At 41.3% G+C, this 15,151-nt stretch overlaps 1 protein-coding gene across 2 annotated transcripts in view; it reads left to right on the top strand.

The window, feature by feature from the left end:
• Positions 1-14,777, top strand: part of si:dkey-91m11.5 (PH_BCR_vertebrate and RhoGAP_Bcr domain-containing protein) — a 34,251-nt gene extending 19,474 nt beyond the window's left edge. The window contains exons 6-23 of one of the 2 annotated variants that reach the window (XM_051421997.1): positions 112-172; positions 278-330; positions 420-560; positions 4,420-4,541; positions 4,878-5,043; positions 5,288-5,407; positions 5,635-5,710; positions 6,611-6,715; positions 6,824-6,898; positions 7,378-7,475; positions 7,687-7,818; positions 10,808-10,867; positions 11,943-12,052; positions 12,301-12,440; positions 12,607-12,741; positions 12,833-12,938; positions 13,077-13,236; positions 13,323-14,777. In XM_051421997.1, the coding sequence (XP_051277957.1) occupies positions 112-172; positions 278-330; positions 420-560; positions 4,420-4,541; positions 4,878-5,043; positions 5,288-5,407; positions 5,635-5,710; positions 6,611-6,715; positions 6,824-6,898; positions 7,378-7,475; positions 7,687-7,818; positions 10,808-10,867; positions 11,943-12,052; positions 12,301-12,440; positions 12,607-12,741; positions 12,833-12,938; positions 13,077-13,236; positions 13,323-13,412 (1,950 nt within the window). In that variant the 3' untranslated portion in view covers positions 13,413-14,777. Of the gene's footprint in view, positions 1-111; positions 173-277; positions 331-419; positions 561-4,419; positions 4,542-4,877; positions 5,044-5,287; positions 5,408-5,634; positions 5,711-6,610; positions 6,716-6,823; positions 6,899-7,377; positions 7,476-7,686; positions 7,819-7,858; positions 10,116-10,807; positions 10,868-11,942; positions 12,053-12,300; positions 12,441-12,606; positions 12,742-12,832; positions 12,939-13,076; positions 13,237-13,322 lie in introns of those variants that run through there. The other variant, XM_051421998.1, reaches the window with a different exon arrangement.
• Positions 14,778-15,151: the final 374 nt, after the last annotated feature.

Here is a 15,151-nt window from a genome sequence, read left to right as displayed (position 1 = left end):
GCAGCTCTTTACAGCAGTGCTGATTGTTTTAATTGCACTGTGGGGCAGTTGCTGGGATTTAATGAGGGTATTTTTTCCTCACCATTCCCTCTGGTGTTATCTCCCTGACAGAATCTCAAGGTCAAAAGCACAAAGGACTGCAAAGACCAGTCGGCTAAAAATTCACTGGAAAGTGAGTACTGAGTGAAGTGAATGGCCAGCCTCCACATTAATCAATATTGCTATATGTAGCTGAGCTGTGACTAGGCCTGTTGAGCTGACTCTTCCTCCTCCACAGCTCTTCTCTACAAACCTGTGGACAGAGTGACGCGCAGCACACTCGTTCTGCATGTAAGTCAATCTGTCCAATCTGAAGCAACACCTTGTCTGCATGAAGTGACTTAAAGGGACTGAATTTGTCGTAATTTTTACTATTCTAGGACCTCCTGAAGCACACGCCCTCCAGCCACCCGGACTATCCACTGCTTCAGGATGCACTGCGCATCTCTCAGAACTTCCTGTCCAGTATCAATGAAGAGATCACCCCGCGTAGACAGTCCATGACAGTTAAGAAGGGAGAGGTCAGTGTGGAAAGCTGAGTCACTTCATCACCATAGGATTATAGTGTGACTCCTGTTGGATAAATCCACTTTTTTCATATAAATATCACTCAGACCCACTGAAAAATCAATTGTGGTAGAAGGGTCAGCTTCCCCTCCGTACTACCAGCTAGTGCGTCTTCAGTTGAGTTCTTGAAAGTGAGGAACTCGATTGATACTAGATTTGCTGGTTATTCGCCAAAATAAATTCCATCAATTCCTGTTTGACTGAATGTAGCCCAGGTTGTAGTTAATATTCACCAAGGGCTTGAGTGTAGAAGAAAGTCGAATAAGTTAATGGTATGTTCTGCCTCCGTTTGTGGAGCACATGTTCCCTCTGCCAAGGTCAAATTCAGTGTTGTGAATGGTGTGTTGGCACAGTACACACCACAATGTTGACTCCCTGGGCTGCTCCAGCTTTTATATGCCTTTATATTTGTCCAGTATATGCGTCACTAACTTTCACCCATTTCTGGTGGTCTGCTCACTCTTGCGCAACAATATTTTGGAATACAAACAGCATATGTTTTCTGAATATCCAACAGAGGCAATAAAAGTCTACAGAGAGTCGACAGTCATGCTAGCGTCTCTGTAAGCCTGTACTCAGACACAGTTGTGTTTTGAGCTAAATGCTAATGTAAGCCTGCTAACAGTCATGTTTAGCTGGTGGTAAGGTTTAGTAAGTTCACCATCTTAGTTTAGCGGGTTATCATGCTAACATTTGCTTAATAGCAACAAACATAAAGCACAACTGAGGATGAGGAGAATGTCATTGGTTTTGCAGGTATTTATACGACTGGAAAAATGTAACAATAAACAGCATAATAATAAAAGTAGAGGGAAGACCAAAGTTATTACAAATGATCCTTAGCGTGGCTTAATGTCTGTTCCGAATTTCAAAGCAATTTTTCCAAAAGTTGATTGATATTTCAGTCTGCAACAAAGTGGTGGACAGACTGACAGACTGACGCTGCCCTCCATAGAGTGAGTGTGCTTGCGTGGCTAAAACGTATAAAGGGAATTGGGCTTCCATGTTCTGCGAGAATATGTTACTAAAGCTCTTGATTGACAGAACACTTGATTACATGGACTTAGAAACTCACTGTACAGTAGTTTTTAAACATTTTCATTTGATTTTCTCACTGAAACAGCCACATTATGGAATTGAGGATTATATCTTCCCCCATAATGTGCGTCATACCTTTACTGTTGACAGTAAAAAGCCCGAAGCACAAGGTGTCTGGAAGCTGTAATAAAACCGGAGTGTGAGTCAGTTGTTGCTGACTCATCTGAGCCTGTCTGCTTTAGCTGTGAAGGAAGTGGAGCGTAGAGGAAGCTCGTGACAAAGCAGTGCAAACACTGGAGGCAAGGGGTCTCTGTGTTGCAAACCAGGAAAACCTGTCGATTACCTCCACGCTCACTCCCATCCTTCCTTGCCGCAGTGTCAACTCTGCTTCCCAGAAATGACCTGCAGTGCTTCTTATCAACTTAACTGTCTAACCAGCCTTCTGCACTGGGCGTGTACCGCCTTACCCGAGCTTCCTGCCCCCTGTGCCCCCCCCCCACACACACACAACATGCATCTGATTCAGATGACCTGACCAAGAACTTCCTCTGTTTTTCCTGGGAACTAGGGTGGGATATTAAATCAAAGAAAGATCTTGGGAACATTCTTCTGTATATTGTCTAGGAAGGCTGAAGTCCCACAAAGAGACTGACAGATAACAACCCAGCACATGACAATCCATTTAAAATACGAGCTGTTGTTGTTGTACGTGATCAGCTCTTGACTAAATTTGCACCCATTGTTGATGTTTTGCACCGTGGCTGCCTGTAATTACCATGGCCATTTAAACCCATGGGTTTGTTTAGCTTCACTTCTTTTACATGCCTCGCTGCTCAACGTCTCATTACAGTGCATAAAAAAACAGATTCCAGTGTCATGAGGGTTGGAGCTCTGTGCAGAGACAGCTTTTGTTTTTCCAATTGGATTATTGACTATTTGTGCTCATGTTTGTGTCACAAAACAATAAGCGGATGTCACCCTACCACTTTTGTTTGAAACCAGGACAGTACTGAACGTGTCTGAGGGCTCTGCCAGCAGGCCTGTAACCAGCCAGCGAACAACTAGAGTGTGCAGAAAACAGAGGAGGAAAACCATGGCGCAGTGATTTCCTTGTTTTTGTCGAGCTTTGGTTGGCGTGTGATGGCGTGAAGTCCCACATAGGCAGCGTCACTTTAAACACTCTCAGCCCAGAGGTCAAAATGCAGAAGGGGAATTTAGATACACATTGCTGCAGAAAGAGCTCATGTCATCACATGCGCCTATAACCTCAGGCTAGATGGATCAATGAAGATTAGAGGAAGTTCTGAAATTAGGATTCATTGTCATGACTAATTCCTTACAGTATGCACTACATAATAATTGTAAAAGTGTGCTGTTTAAGCAGTTAGTATAAGAAAAGAAACTTTTTTTTAATTTTAAATGTTTTGAATGTCACTAAAAATTAAACTCAAATCGACAGCGAAAAAAGGACCTGTGTGCAGGATTTAGTGGCATCTTGCAGTGAAGTTGCAGATTGAAACCAGTTTGAACAATGCTCGTCTTAGGAGAAACTATGATGGCTGCAAAACTCGAGCCAGTTTGATTTGTCTATTTGGGCTACTGTAGAAACATGGCGGAGTTTGTACGGCTCATTCTAAGGTAACGGAAACACAATGGTTCTTATTTTCAGGTGATGATGAATATTATATTCCATTTCTGCCTGTAGATCCTAAATGTTACACACTGGACCTTTAAGATTTAATACTTACTTTCTCTTTCTGGAGCTGTCTCACCACCTTTCAATCAATTTCTTTTTTCAGCTGTGAGCAACTTTCCTTTGTTCATTGCATTGTGGGAGAACAGTGTCAATCAACAGCATTTACTATCCAAGTGTTGGGTTTAGAGTATACTTAATTGTGTCACTTTTCCAGTGTGAACACAGTCCATACTCAAAACCTAGTATTAGCATGTAGTGTAGCTCTGGGAAACACCAGTCTACAGTTATGCTAGCATTTCTGTAAGGCTGTACTTAGACACAGCTGTGCTTTGATCAAAATGTTAATGTGTCCACAGTGACAATGTTAACATGCTGATGTTTAACAGATAAAATGTTTACCTCGCTCACCATTTAGTTTAGCAAGAATATTTGTCATGAATATAAAAGCAGACAAAAATGATTAATGGTTGTGTGAAATGATCGATAGCACAAAAATGAGCAGGACTTGGAGTCTAGACTAAAATTTCATGGCAATCCATCTGATAGTTGTCGAGACATTTCATTCTGCATCATAGTGGCTTAAGGATGGACTGATGTTGCCACCCACAGAACTAAGCTGGCTAGCATGGCTAAAAATATGGAAGGTGGAAGTAGTCTGAAAAGTCTGAAAATGCATCATTACATCTGCTGGTGGTTGAAGAAACATACTGCATACACTTACTACTTTGTTTTGGTCACATCACAAATGTTTTATTGTTGCGGGTATTTTGTTTACCTTCACTATGAGGTTGGGTAGCATTCATCCGACAGCAGTTACAACACCACAGGCTGTACAGTAATTACAAGCATGTACATACATCAGCACAAAATCATTGTTCGTGAACCCAGAATGAAACCATTTTAAACTGAACCCCAATGTCAAACTTAGATTATATACTGTAATTTCAGCACTTCTTCGTATTGCTCAGTTTCGTTAGTTTTAACTAGTGAAAAATTAAGATTATTGGGGTTGTATCTGAGGCAAATGAAAGTCAACTACTACAATTGTAATGACGTGATTCCTCATTTCCCGTTGGCAGAACCGTCAGCTGCTGAGGGATCGCTTCATGGTGGAGTTGGTCGAAGGTTCCAGGAAACTCCGTCACGTCTTCCTTTTCACAGACCTGCTGCTTTGCACAAAGCTGAAGAAACAGGCTGCAGGGTGAGTCTGGGTCGGCGTCCAGCCCGGGGTTAGAAATGCAGGCTTGTGACCCGGAAGATCCATTGGTTCAAGAGAGAGAGTCACTGCCCTTAGACAGACATTAAACTTTTTAACATAAATTGTGCTTTGCTGAAAATAGAAGTGTGTCATTGTGAAAATTTGTGGTTGCAGTGGGAGATAAAGGTCCCTTCATCAGTTCTTGGATATGTTTGCTTGTGGCTAGTTGTACTGTTGGGTTCACACTGCTAAAAAAAAAGGCAATAAAGTATTCTGGTGAAAAAGCAGGAAAACATGACACTTACTGGGTCATCTCGCACACATCTTATCCTCCAACAGAAAAGGGCAACAGTATGACTGTAAGTGGTACATCCCACTGGCTGATCTGACCTTCCAGACCATCGAGGACTGTGAGTCCACCCCAATCCCTCTAGTCCAGGACGAGGAGATCGACGCCATGAAGATCAAAATATCCCAGATCAAGAACGAGATCCAAAGAGAAAAGGTGAGGATAAGCTCACCATCACAAAACATGACAGGATTTAACATACAGTTTATGATTTGTGAGTTTATTAGTGATTTGAAGGAACTGTGACTGTAGAAACAGCAGAACAATAATAACTTTGTACCAAAGTCTAAAGACAAACTAAAATAAAATGAGGAACTCAAAGATTATCACATGTGAATACAACAAATGTCTAGACAACATGTTCTGTACTACAGTAACCCTGTTTACTGTCCATCTGTAGAGAACCACCAAAGGACCCAAGGTGATCGAGCGACTGAGAAAGAAGTTGTCAGAACAAGAGTCTCTGCTGCTTCTTATGTCACCCAACATGGCGTTCAGAGTGGCCAACAGAAACGGCAAGGTGAGTCTTTAAGAGGGTTTATTCAGACATGAGTAAAATCTAGTGTGCTTCGATTGATGAAAGATGTTTCTTGGATTCCCTGATGCATGTAAAATATCATTGGGAATATGTACCTGCAATGAACAACTTTTTCATTTGGTTTCTGCTGCCCTCTGCTGTTCACAGGAGTGACATTACAGCATGAGAGTGCATTAAAATACAGGGTATGACTCCTTCATTTGTTTCAGGGTTTCACATTCCTCATCTCTTCTGACTATGAGCGTGCTGAGTGGAGGGAGATTGTTCGCGAGCAGCAGAAGAAGTGTGAGTTTGTCTGGCACTTTCTATTCGAGAGTCAGGATTATCATAACAGTGTTTGTTCATTTCAATTTCTCAACATATTCACCTCCTACATAAACAAACCAAAGACCCACAATCCTAACGACAGCACACATTTGCCCCATATATACAACAAACAAGTTCAATGTCAATCTGATAATGCAGTTGTTCTATATCAAACCTAAGCTGATGAAATTTGCAACAATCCCTAAAAGTGTGGATGAATTAATGATTCAGTTCCCTGAATCATTTCATATTACATCATGTTTATTAACTGTACCTTATTTTATACTGGATTAAATGCTCATTTCTATTGACCGTAATATCTCTTGTTAAATTCCAACAATCTCTCTGCCTTAAATTAAACTAAGTCCTCCTTAAATCTTGCTTCCAAAATGTACTCTAGGTTGCGACAAAGTGTCTACAGATTATTATTTCTGCAGGATGCTTTGCTCTGCTGTCCAAATGAATATAAATCAAAAGTTTGGATTTAAGTAGCATGCACTTCAAATATTGTGCATTAGCAGACTAAATTTGTTTTGCAAATCAGTCCAAGGAATACATTTGTTTCCAATTAACAATTTCTATTCCTCCATGTAAATCTGCTTAATGGTACAGTTTGAAGAGTTATCCAAGGATTGTTCCATAAAGTATTTTTTGGAATAGATATCAGCTTTCTCAGAATGCCTTTTAATTCTGTGATTTTTACCCATATAAGTTAACAATAGAATATAGTATAATATGATTTTTAAGAGAATATTTGAGGTTGGCTAGTTGGTACTGTAGAAAATAGAAAAAAGACTTTGTAAGCCCTGTCATTTTAAATCGATTGCTTATCAAACACTTCTAATGTGATATTTGTGTGACTGTAACTGTGTGCTGCAGGTTTTAAAAGCTTCTCTCTGACCTCTCTGGAGCTGCAGATGCTCACTAACTCGTGTGTGAAACTCCAGACTGTTCACACGATTCCAATGACCATGAATAAGGAAGGTAAGGCCCACAGTGTGTTGTACTTTTTAGAATTTAACACACATTTTAGTATACCCAGAGTTTTGTAGTTTATATAAACCTGTATAATCTGAACCCTGCCCTCCACAGATGATGAATCTTCTGGTTTGTACGGCTTCCTAAATGTCATTGTCCACTCTGCGTCAGGGCTGAAACAGAGCTTAAGTAAGTGACTTATCCTCCTGTTTTTGACTATAAACCATCTCACTGATAATTCTGGAGGTTGCACGTGGTGTCACATCATCTGTGTCAGTCCAGACTCATCTGCTGTACCCGCCCCCCCCCCTGCCCTCGGCTGCGGCTGTCAGCTGGGAGGGCAGCTGCAGGGGAACAAGTGGGATTAGCCAGGAACATTGTGTACAAGCAGCCTCAAATATGTCTTTCTCAATCACTGCCTGCTCAAACTCTAGCCTGTACTCTCTGTCACAAAAGGTAGACAGGCATTAGGTGGTGGCATGTTTCAACCAGTGGGGAGTCCACTCCTCTTTGTCATTTCTTAATTTACAGTAGCATTAGAACCAGAGAGAGAGTTGTGGCCGGACCAGCATGCAGTTGCAGCCAGAGGCCTCACACTGTACATCATGCAGACATGTCTCAATCAGCTGATTCAACAGTTAAACCCTACCTCTGCTTGTGCCCACCAGACCTTTACTGCTCTCTGGAGGTGGATTCCTTCGGCTACTTTGTCAACAAAGCCAAAACACGTGTGTACAGAGACTCTACAGAGCCCAACTGGAACGAGGTGAGAGTACAGATCAGAGTGGAGAAAGTGAAAGAGTGTCCACCTTCACTGTCCACTGCTGTGTGTCTTCAAAGGGCAGTGTTAAACATAACTGTACGAAATCATATCAGTTTTGAAAAAGCCAATGGATTTACTGTATGAAATAAAAGTACATTGTTGTGAACTGGGCTGAAACCGACAGTAACATGCCTTTGCTCTGTTTCCATGCCAGGAGTTTGAGATTGAACTGGAGGGCTCTCAAACTCTAAGGCTGCTCTGCTATGAGAAGTGCTGCAACAAAACCAAGCAGAGCAAAGAGGACGGAGAGATGACAGACAAGATCATGGCAAAAGGACAAATAAAGGTACAGCCAAATGCCTTAGCATAGACTTGTTTGAGTTTCAGTTAAATACCCAGTAATACCAGTATACATTTTTAACAGGATACTGTATGTGCTAGGTGAGACACTTTACAGTGAAAAATAACTTTTTGCTGAACTGCCTCAAACATATTGCATGTATGGCAATGTATTGTTACTTATCAGCCAACTTGGATTGTTACTTTAGTGTATTTCCCAAAATGTCAAGCACATAAAAGTTGAACACTTTCCAGCAGCTTTCTAAACATTCTGCCACTATATACAAAATATTTCTCAATTTCCTGAAGAACCTTGGACCTCTTCTACGTCATACTGTATCCCATGTGGCACCCAAGCAGAAAAAGGAACTAAAAATCAATATTTACAGACTCAGTATGACCCCAAATCTATACGGTTCCACTGACATGTGTTGTAAAAACAAACCTTGCCTATGTGGAGTGAACTTGCTCCCTCTATTGATTCCAGTACCTCCACAGTGGTGACTTATTTGCTCTGCTGACCACAGGACCTTTTTTTGGGCTAATCCTACCCTGTGGGGCCCTTCGCTGTTGAAAAAGAAGTGAGCCATGAGGTCTGCTGGTGGGTCACTTTAGCCTGACCTGTGATAGTGTGTTGTGACAGAGGGCGGATTAGACTTTGGGTTGACCAAATGTAGCCGTTGGCACAGCTCCAGAGTACGACAGAGCGAGAGAGACATAGAAAGCTCTTTGATCAGCCAATGAAGGGATTTCCCTGCTGGACAGGTGAGTCAAAACACTGTCGAGTCTGAGAGGAAAGTAGCCTGTGAGTGCTGCCATCCTCAGTCAGGTACTTACCCTGTTATTCAGGAGCCAAAGACTGGAGATAGAACACCTGTCAGGTATTTAAAGCACTTTCATGACACCGGTTGTGTCATGTTGGCCCCTTTGCTGCTTTGCTGATGTTTACATCAATGGTATGGAGATTGATTTTATCCTTAAAACTCAGTGACTGGGCTTAAGGACCTAAGAAATGACAATGACACAACAAATTTGAACTTTGAGGGCTTATAATTATTGAAAAAGAAAAAAAGCTTTGCATACAGGACTACAGGTGTGGCACCCAGGTAGCTCACCTGGTGCAGCACATGATGGGGCTGAGTCCTTGCCTTGGTGGCCGGGGTTCTAGTTCAGCCTGGGCCTTTTGCTGCGTGTCATCCCCTCTCTTTCTCCTGCCTTTCCTGTTTCATTATCAAACTTAACCAAAATGTCGATTTAAAAAAAAAAGAGTTAATGTTGCCCATTGTTCATTTCATTATTATTATTATTTTTTTTTATTTGCCACTTTTTGTTTGGAAATTTTTCAAAGCGACATATTTTAGTTACAATGAGATGTGAAAACTGGAAATTCCTGATAATATAATTATATATGAATTATGAATACACTTCAGAAAACTCCAGCCCCAACTCCACCCTTTAACAAATAACTCTAAATAACCTGCAATACATTTCATACCCACGAGAAGGAAATTGTATTGGCTGGTTCTTAACACCTGCTCTGTGGGAAAAGAAAAGATCTATTTTGATTTTGAAAAAAGAGCCTCTGGCGAGGGCAACACTTCATGTAAAGGTTATATTGTGGATTTAAATATTGTTTCAGATCTGGGGAAGAAGAAGCCTGGTGTTAAAGGTCACTAGCACTAATGAGTTATTGGCCCGAGAGGATCCTGTTTACGCTACCTGAGAGGGTAGATTACCAGCCAGCACTCCTCACAGCGGCAGGCGTGAGCATGTTGGTAATGAGGGTAGGAGGGGATTCTCAGGAGTTAATCCCCCAAATCCATCTGGGAAGTAGAACAACACAGATGCAAGCGTGGTGGGCAGGTTGCTGGGCTTTGTTCCTTTTCTAACTCTCACTGGAATTAAATGATCTGGAGTCTAACAATGCCGAGACGTGAAGATGACACGAAGTTTTGTAAAGATTCAGCCAGGCTGCATCAGTGAAGATCATCAAGATTCTAATCCACGGCTGGATGTTCAGGGAAGAAGGACCTGCTACTCTTGTTAGTGCCGCGGTTTAGAAAATAGTGCCGTCTGTGGAGCAGCGCTGGTTTCTTTGTTTGCAAGTAGTCCGTGAAAGCAACATTTTAGAATTGAAGAAGGCTCATGCCAGAAAGAATGAGTGAGAGTAATCCTAATGAGGAGGAGAGTGTGGATCAGGCCGGCAGCGGCGTAGAGGAAGAGGGGGACACTGGTCCAAGAAGAACCCCGAGCACAGGGGCTCGCCTGTGGGACAGAGTCCGCAGCAGTCTGCTCAGACCGAAGGTAAAGAAATGGACAGTGAGCTGTGGACAGACCTACATGGGATGCCCTGGGAACCTGCCTTTAAGGACAAACTTGTTCTTGCTTTCTCATATTTTTTGTTGATGTTTCACACTCTGTTTGCGTCATACACTGTGTCGTACTTCTGTTATTGAGCTTTAGAAGATTGTGCAGCCTGTGATTCTTTTTTTTTTTATCTCTTTGATCAAAAGAATTACATAAAAGAAAAATGTATTTTCACTGAACAAAGGATTATCTGAATGAGATTTGATGGTTTCTTGGGTGAAATAACATCTGCCATATTAGACAGGCACAGTGCTTAGTGGTGAGGACATGATGTATTCATGTTACTCATGCCTGATCACTGTGAATAAAGCCTGGCAGTGCGGTATTAGTCAGATGATTAAAATAGATCAGTGACACGAGTTAACTCTACCTGGCCATATGGAGTTTCTGTTTATGTGAGGCTGAGTAGTTGAGCAGGTGATGTTCATATTTAACTGCATTTATTAACCTATACTTATTCGTCCCACTGCAATTCACTAGATAATTACAGTGCTCACTTATAGTGTTATAATCATTGTGCTCATCTCACTTTAACACTGATATAGGCAAAATATTTCCCTGCTTTTTATCCGAATCTGAATTAATTAAAAGTGACATTTGAAATTAAACTTTACCTTTTTTTTTTTCAGCTGGATCCTCAGACGTTGCAAAATAAAGACTGGCAGAGGACAGTCATTGCCATGAATGGGGTAAGTGTTTTCACCAACCCAGTAAAAAGAGACAAAGTGATGATATTTTGCAGCAGAGTCTCCATTTTTGTACCACTTGTGGTTGTATTAGATATCATATTAAAAGCCTTAAGGCAGCTTAAAACCCACTTTCAGATTAGTGAAAAATATTATTTATTTAACTAGATCAAAAACCACTATAGCTAGACTCTTCAAAGCTGGACAAACTTAACATAGAGACTGTAAAGTCTATATTTAGAGCAGTTTTAGATTTGTGAAGCCTTTATTCTATTTTTGCAAACAAGAACAGGAAACCGGAAACAAGAAGGCATTTCACTGCTTTTTCTGCACCCAGACCACATTGGACCAGGTCTAGCTCAAAACCAGTTTACAGTGGTCAAATTTGGACTATAATGAAAAGTAGACTCCAGAGTTAATAAGGTCCACATCTAACAGGTCTAGGTATAGTTTTTTTTAGCTAGACCTGTTTTGACAAATAAAAAAAGGTTCCACAAAACTGAAAGTGTGTTTTAAGCAGCCTTATAATATTGAATCTAGTTCCTATTAACAACACACAAGGGGTACAAACTAAGTGGCATCATTTGTTAACCTCAATCTCCAAATTAGAAACTCCCAGCCATGAAGAAATTTGCTTTTTAGACTCAAGTCAAATTTCCCCATGGGGACAATAAAGTATATCTAACTATCTAACCATAAGCCAACATTGTTGATAAAAGTGATTTATGTAATACAAGTTGTAAAGGATAACTGCTATCCAACAGTAGTGGGTGGATAGGCCGAAATAGAGCTGTTTGATAACACTGAAAACACAGATACACCCATTAAAGTGAGACTATGTGGCCATGGGTTTGAATCCGACCTTTGGCCCTTTGCTGCTTGTCATCCCCCTTCGTGGCTGCTGTTGTGAAACTGACATTAGTGAGTCAGTTTTCTGACTCACACTGCATTTTAGCATTCATCATTATCCTGTTCATGTCACCTGTAGCCTGTCTGCTGTTCAGCAAAGGTTACACATACTAGCTTAGCTGACATGAATGAGTTGTCTAAAATAGCTGTTTTTCTTAACTCGTTTCAGGTTGAGGTGAAGCTTTCCATGAAGTTCACCAGCAGAGAGTTCAGTCTAAAGCGGATGCCTTCACGGAAACAGTCTGGCGTGTTTGGAGTGAAGATCAACGTAGTGACTAAGTGAGTTCATGATGTGTTTTTTGTGTGTTTATGGCCATTTTAGACACAATGTGTGAAGTCAAGACAATATTAGCATCCATTAGCCTCTGGACAGCGTACCAACTGGTGGCATTTTGCTGGAAAGCCTGGTCTATTGACAGCAAACAAAAGGGCGTGACATAGCACAGGCTAACTTTATTTCAAGCTTGGTCTCTTGTGTTTAAAGCAATTAAATAACGTGTTGATTTGTTTCTGTGTGACCTCACTAGACGAGAGCGCTCCAAGGTTCCCCTCATTGTGAGACAGTGTGTGGAGGAGATTGAGCGCCGAGGGATGGAGGAGGTGGGAATCTACAGAGTGTCTGGCGTCGCGACTGACATCCAGGCTCTGAAGGCTGCCTTTGATTCAAGTGAGTTCAGTCTGAATTTGATTTCTTATTTAAACTTTGACAGACGCAGCTGGGAAAGAAGAGATACTTTACATGTAGACAAACCTAAAGACAGCTCATAGTCATACTCTGCTCACAAGTGTTTTTTTAAGCCCATTGTGTGACTGTTGTCTCCTCTGCCCTACAGATAACAAGGACGTGTCTGTCATGATGAGGGAGATGGACGTAAACGCCATTGCTGGAACACTGAAGCTGTATTTCCGCGAGCTGCCGGAGCCTCTTTTCACTGATGAGTTGTACCCCAACTTTGCTGGAGGCATCGGTCAGTCACCACTTCTTTATCTTTGCATCAGTGGTCAGCAGGCACCAGCACATACTTGTCATACTTACTTTGACATACCTTTGCCTTGCAGCTCTCTCTGACAGTGTGGCCAAGGAGAGCTGCATGCTCAACCTGCTGCTGTCTCTACCAGAGCCCAATCTGGTGACCTTTCTCTTCTTGCTGGACCACCTTAAAAGGTAAAAGACGTCACAATTAATATAGTATTTCAGCTATTGTGTATCTGTGTACCAGGTGTATGTCAGTGTGTATATCTGTTTGGGTTGGGATTTTGTAGTGTATCTATAGGTTGAATGTCATTTTTGGCTTTCTTACAGGGTGACTGAAAATGAGAGCGTCAACAAGATGTCTTTGCACAATCTGGCCACAGTTTTTGGCCCCACTTTGCTTCGGCCCTCTGAAAAAGACAGCAAAATCTCAAACAGCTCACAGCCAATCTCCATGAACGACAGCTGGTCTCTAGAGGTCATGTCTCAGGTAAAGCTTGTGTCAGAATGTTGATAAGTGAGCCGGCAACGTTTAGACTAGTGGTGTGGGTCTGATCACCTTTTCTGTGTCCATAGGTGCAAGTCCTTCTCTACTTCCTCCAGCTGGAGAGCATTCCAACACCCGACAGCAAACGTCAAAGCCTTCTCTTCTCTACTGAAGTATAACAGGAACATCATGCACTCAAACGTCCATAAATGTCCTGTTCAGAAGCAGAATGTTAGCTGCTCAATGTGGTGAATGCTGCTGAGCAGCCATGGCTGGCTGGTTTACTCCGAGGATGCTTAATGTAGCCACCAGGTGGAACCACCAACTCATTGTAAACTAGAAATCAGCCACCATGACCAAAGCCATCTCTTTTGGAGATGTGATGAGCATGTGTGTGCTGTTTACAAGCTTACCTGCTGTGTCAGAAAAAGACAACCCTATATGATGTATGGACAAAATATATCATTCCTTTTTTAATTTAATTTAAATTCCAATTACTGTACTTTAATCCACTGCCCCGGTCTGTCACTGTGCACATTAGCTCCGTATTCACAGAGGGGGATTTCTGCTGTAGTTGGATTTTGTAAGATTTGATTCTGCGGCTGAATGATGGATGAATGGTTGAATGAATGGACATATTTTTCATGTGTGTATTTTTTCCCAGAAATGTTTGGTTGAAAGCTCACCTGTGCCAATGTTTCCCTGCTGATGACCAACAGAACATTTCCCTTGCCCTAATGTTTACACACACTCTTAATTTTGTACAGAATTAAAAAGTATGAGACTGAAAACTGTAGTTAACACACAGCAACGTGCAGGCATGTTGACCGAACCTTTTCAAGTGTTTTGTTATCTGTGCTATACAATTTGTATGGAGACCTTATTCAGTTCACAGGTTCTTCTGGTGGTGTCCGGGCCATCGTTCGAGTGCTTTTTTTGGATTTAATACAGGGAAGTGAAAGGCAAATCATTCCAGGAAAAGGCCAGGCCTAACCCTTCCACCTGTGAAGTGTATACTGTGCTGTGTGTCATTTTAATCTCACAGTGGTCTTTTGTCCATATCTCATATGTATTGTGTCCATATTGTTTTTTGGCTTCTGTCTGATTATTCAGTTTATTCAGTTGAAGGTGATGTATATGTGCTGCTCCCAGCATTCCTTCTCTGTAGTCTACCTTTCTATATAGGACAAAACCACACTGCTGTAGAAGCACCTAGAGATTATGCAAAATACCAAATGTTTGTTTCCTAGTAGGATCCTTGAAGCACAGTCATTCAATCATATCCAGGTCTCCTGGTTTATTAACATGTTCATCATCCACATACCTAGTATTGCTTTCAAAGCCATATGACAGTACGTTGTGTGCTTGCATTAATATTTCTTTCCAAATCACTTTAAGTATTCAAACACTTGTTAGCACAAACTATAACTCTAAAGGCGTGTGATTTATGTAAAATAAGCAATAACTCTTAGTGATTCTTAGGATGAGCAATGACTAGTGGGTCTTGTATGTATGATTTATGTAAATAAAACTTGGTAATATTATTATTGCATCGTGTCGTTTCTTAGAATGAGATAAAAGATACTCACTGAAAGTTTAACCTCTGACACAGCTCTGGTATATTATGCCATGCAGTGGTTCACTACGCTGTGTTCTGCTAGAGATGCACATTGTTCAGTGTAGGACTGGTGAAGACAGGGATGAGCATGTAAATTAAAAAGTAAACACACATTTATTGAATTACTGTGTCTTGGCTCTGGTTGTCTCAGGGTATGTGCCCTAAATGACCTGTTAATCCACATGTTTCCAGGAAAGCCATGGCTAATTAAAAGTTAGTATACCCTCAAGTTTTCACAAAAACAAGTCCATGACCATATAATCGTTTTATAATAACTAAGGTGTGAGATATATTAAACAG

The sequence above is a fragment of the Dicentrarchus labrax genome, unplaced genomic scaffold, assembly GCF_905237075.1.
Source record: "Dicentrarchus labrax unplaced genomic scaffold, dlabrax2021, whole genome shotgun sequence".
Classification (NCBI taxonomy): domain Eukaryota; kingdom Metazoa; phylum Chordata; class Actinopteri; family Moronidae; genus Dicentrarchus; species Dicentrarchus labrax.
This window is presented reverse-complemented; position numbering and strand designations above follow the sequence as displayed.